General features: G+C 45.1%; 1 protein-coding gene across 1 annotated transcript in view; it reads left to right on the top strand.

The window, feature by feature from the left end:
* The window catches only part of LOC103131523 (double C2-like domain-containing protein alpha), a 15,437-nt gene extending 11,885 nt beyond the window's left edge, over positions 1–3,552 (top strand). The window contains exons 5-7 of the mRNA XM_007543190.2: positions 1,827–1,908; positions 2,417–2,513; positions 2,645–3,552. Of these exons, the coding sequence (XP_007543252.1) occupies positions 1,827–1,908; positions 2,417–2,513; positions 2,645–2,781 (316 nt within the window). The 3' untranslated portion in view covers positions 2,782–3,552. The remainder of the gene's footprint in view (positions 1–1,826; positions 1,909–2,416; positions 2,514–2,644) is intronic.
* The last annotated feature ends 6 nt before the right edge of the window (positions 3,553–3,558 follow it).

The following is a 3,558-nucleotide window of genomic DNA, read 5'->3' as shown; positions in this document are numbered from 1 at the left end:
TTGGCAATGTTGAGAGGTTTTACTTTGGCTCTTTGTATTATTTAGCCTCTTCAGAACCTTCATATGTTATCAGTCTGTTAAAGATAGTTTTATCAATAGCAGTACAATTTGCACAATGCCTGTTTTGTTTAGTTTTCTTCTTGAAAAAAGTTATTAAAAACAAGTTTTTGTCTAAATTAAGGTGAATTCATGGTTCCTTTTTCCACATAATGTAACTGGTAGTGTTTATGATAAAAAAAATAATAATTATGTGATCGGTGTCGGTATCGGGAGAAAAAACCTGATCGGCACATCTCTAGTATTACAGAATGTCAGCTCTGCTATTGACAGCAAAGAGTGAAAGTAATTCTAACAGAGTAAATTATTCTTATTTCATTACATAAGCTGTATTAATATATTTATACTAAAGACTGAGATATTTAAAAATACACAAAAAGTGAAAGAATAAAACATTTATTTATTATACTGGGAACGCTGGTCACAGGCACCTGAGTGAAGTCGCCCCCCCACCTTCTTCAAATCAGACAAAATTGGTGTCAAACGTTTGTGCTGGTTGACCTCTATAAACTACTATTAATATCTTTAAAAAGACAGCAGTACAAACAAAAATTTTTGCTGCACAAACCAGCACATACGTAGCCGAGTTGATTGACACCAATTTTGTCTGATTTGAAGAAGGTGGGGGGGCGACTTCACTCAGGTGTCACAGGCTTCAGTCTGCTGGTCTCACTGGGAGAACTCAATGACTTCTGAGACGTCCTGGTTCTCAGGCTGAAGCCAAGGATAAGAGAGAAATTATCCAAACATGTAATAGAAAATAAGTTTCCTTCACATTCAAAAAGCCATTTTCAGCATGTTGGGTTCTGACTCGTAGCATCTTTATAGCTAAATACCGACATGGTGAAGCTGAGCTGGAAACAGACTGAAGAACAGCAGCTCCAGCTCTGATCCTGACTGACCTTTCCTCACTAAATCCTAATGAACTTCTCCTCTAACAGCGGTTTTTCATCAGCTCTCTCTCATTAGAAAACAGTATGAAAACGTTAGCCGCTATGCTAACAATCAGCGGTTATTTCAGGCCAATTTAGCTACATAGGAAATATTTTCCGGTTGTTTAGAAGCGAATTTCTGGCTGCAAAGTAAATCTGATCTTTCATCCTTACCTGTGGAAGGTGATGCCAGTGAATCCAGTTTGCTTCGTAAAATGGTTGAAACACACAGAACAGGACTGAAGGAGCTCCGATCCTCTGCTGCCACATACAAGATGGCGGACGCTGTTACGTAGGACTCAGCGCTCAGTGAGGCGTCTACTACGGATTGATGTCTATGTCTGCACACTGTAAAAAATGAACAGCATTAATTTGGTTTATTCAGCCTGACAGAATAAACGTGGTTCATTTCTAAAGTTTTAAAAGTTAATCCTACATTTATAAATGACAAAGATCCAAAGTAAATATTTTACAGTGTTACTTTACGAACAGCGCCCCCTAAGGATGGAGATGATGGAGGCTTCTCAGGACAGACAGACCCGGTTCTGGTTCTGGTAGTTTTCTGTCTACCTTTTTTCAGATGTCTGGTTCTAGATGAAAATCAGAACCGACCCGTTTCCCTGCAGAACCTCCTGCTCAGCGCTCCAACCTGACCCGACTGAGCCCAGGAGACGAGTGGAGAACCCAGGTTCTGGTTCAGCTGGACTGGAACCAGAACCGGGTCGGTGGTCCCCAAACTGTTGAGGACTGTTGATGTGAACCTCTGGTCACTCCGTTCATTTGGTTAACGACAAAAACCTTCATCCTTTCAAAATAAAAGACGATTTTCTCTGTCAGATACCTGAAGCCCGACATCCAGAAGAAATCCAAACACAAAACCGCCGTGATGAAGAAGACCCTGAACCCGGAGTTCAACCAGGTGAGCACACACACACACACACACACACACACACACACACACACACACACACACACACACTTTGAGTTGATGAGCTGCTGCTGGTTCCTGCACAGCTTCCTGCTCACTCTGCTCTCTGATCTCTTCACAATAAAAGTCTCTGCTGCTGCTGCCTGGGGCCAGACAAGATATCAATAACAATATGTATCTAAATGTGATCAATATCAGTAACTATGTCTGACGGAATATTCAGGAACTGATCTCCATCCAGTACAGCAAAGCATTCTGGGAGATGTAGGCAAAGGAGAGGCTTCAGCTGCTCAACCTCTCAAAGCTAGCTAAGCTAGCTGGTAGCATCAACTCACTCACTCTTTGGTTGCCTAGCAACAACTTAACTTGTGCAGCAACATATTCAGGAATAAAAACGGCAATCTGGAGAGAGCAACATCGGTCAATATCGATATTGACACATCTCTTCAGAATAAAAGTCTCTAATGTTTCCTGATCTCTTTGTTTCTGTTCGCTGCAGGAGTTTTCCTACGACGTCTCGCTGTCGGAGTTGGCCAAGAAGACTCTGGAGGTGACGGTGTGGGACCATGACCTGGGACGGTCCAATGACTTCATTGGTGAGATGGGCAGGGATCCCAGTGGATCCCAGTGGATCACATGCATGAACGACCATGCAGCACAAAGCGTAGCCTCGCTGTCTGCAGGTATTCAGTCTCCAGAAGGAACTTCCTGTCCTTCCTGTGTCCAGGTGGCGTGTTCCTGAGCTGCCGCTCGCAGGGCGACGCCCTTCGCCACTGGATGGACTGCCTGAAGAACAAAGGTCAGCGGGTGGAGCGCTGGCACATCCTGACCAATGAGCTGCCGCGGAGCTCCAGCCACAACTAACGCCGCCACTGTGCGGTCGGCGTAACGGCGCCTGAGGTCGGCGCACCTCCGTCTCTGATCATCTGGAAACGTTTCGGTCGCTGATCGCCTCAGAGACTGCAGCATGTTTACAGGATCTGGGCGATCCGCCCCGTCTTGGATCGACGCTTCACTCTCTGCATGAAGCCATTATTATTATTACTGATTATTGATTATTGGTCATATCATTTGTGAAGTCTTGCATTTTGGAGCCTCTAAAGTCCCACAGCAGCGTTAGACACAGTCAGTGGAGGTCGGCGACCTTTGACCTTTGCCCCGGTGATGGACCACCGTCATGTGGTCCTTGAGGCTCCGCCCCTTTATGGAGGAGAGGCTCCTCCCACTGTCTGACGGTCCGGTACCGGTCCAGTTCCAGGAGCTTCCAGAGTTGTGAAAAACTCAGTGAAAACTGAGTAAACGTTAGCAACTAGAGATTACTGATAGTCCAGATTACTGATAGTCCAGATTACTGATAGTCCAGATTACTGATAGTCCAGCTGGCTCTTCAGGGTTCCGTGGTTCTTGTTTGGTCCAGATGATATTTTTTTCAGGATGATGTCAAAGGTCAGCGGTTCCCTGGAATCCAGACAGAAAAACAATCCGGTGGATCGGAATCGTTTGGCTCCATCAGGATGACGGGAACAGCCGGGGAACGGGCATCAAAGTTCAGCTCAACGATCCATCACAGAGCCAAACATGTCGATGTTATTTCCTGTAGTTCTGATGAGGTTCTGATGAGGTTCTGATGAGGTTCTGATG

This window comes from Poecilia formosa, unplaced genomic scaffold (assembly GCF_000485575.1).
Source record: "Poecilia formosa unplaced genomic scaffold, Poecilia_formosa-5.1.2 Scaffold781, whole genome shotgun sequence".
Lineage (NCBI taxonomy): Eukaryota > Metazoa > Chordata > Actinopteri > Cyprinodontiformes > Poeciliidae > Poecilia > Poecilia formosa.
Note: the sequence above shows the minus strand (reverse complement) of the source record. Positions and strands in the feature narration are given on the sequence as shown.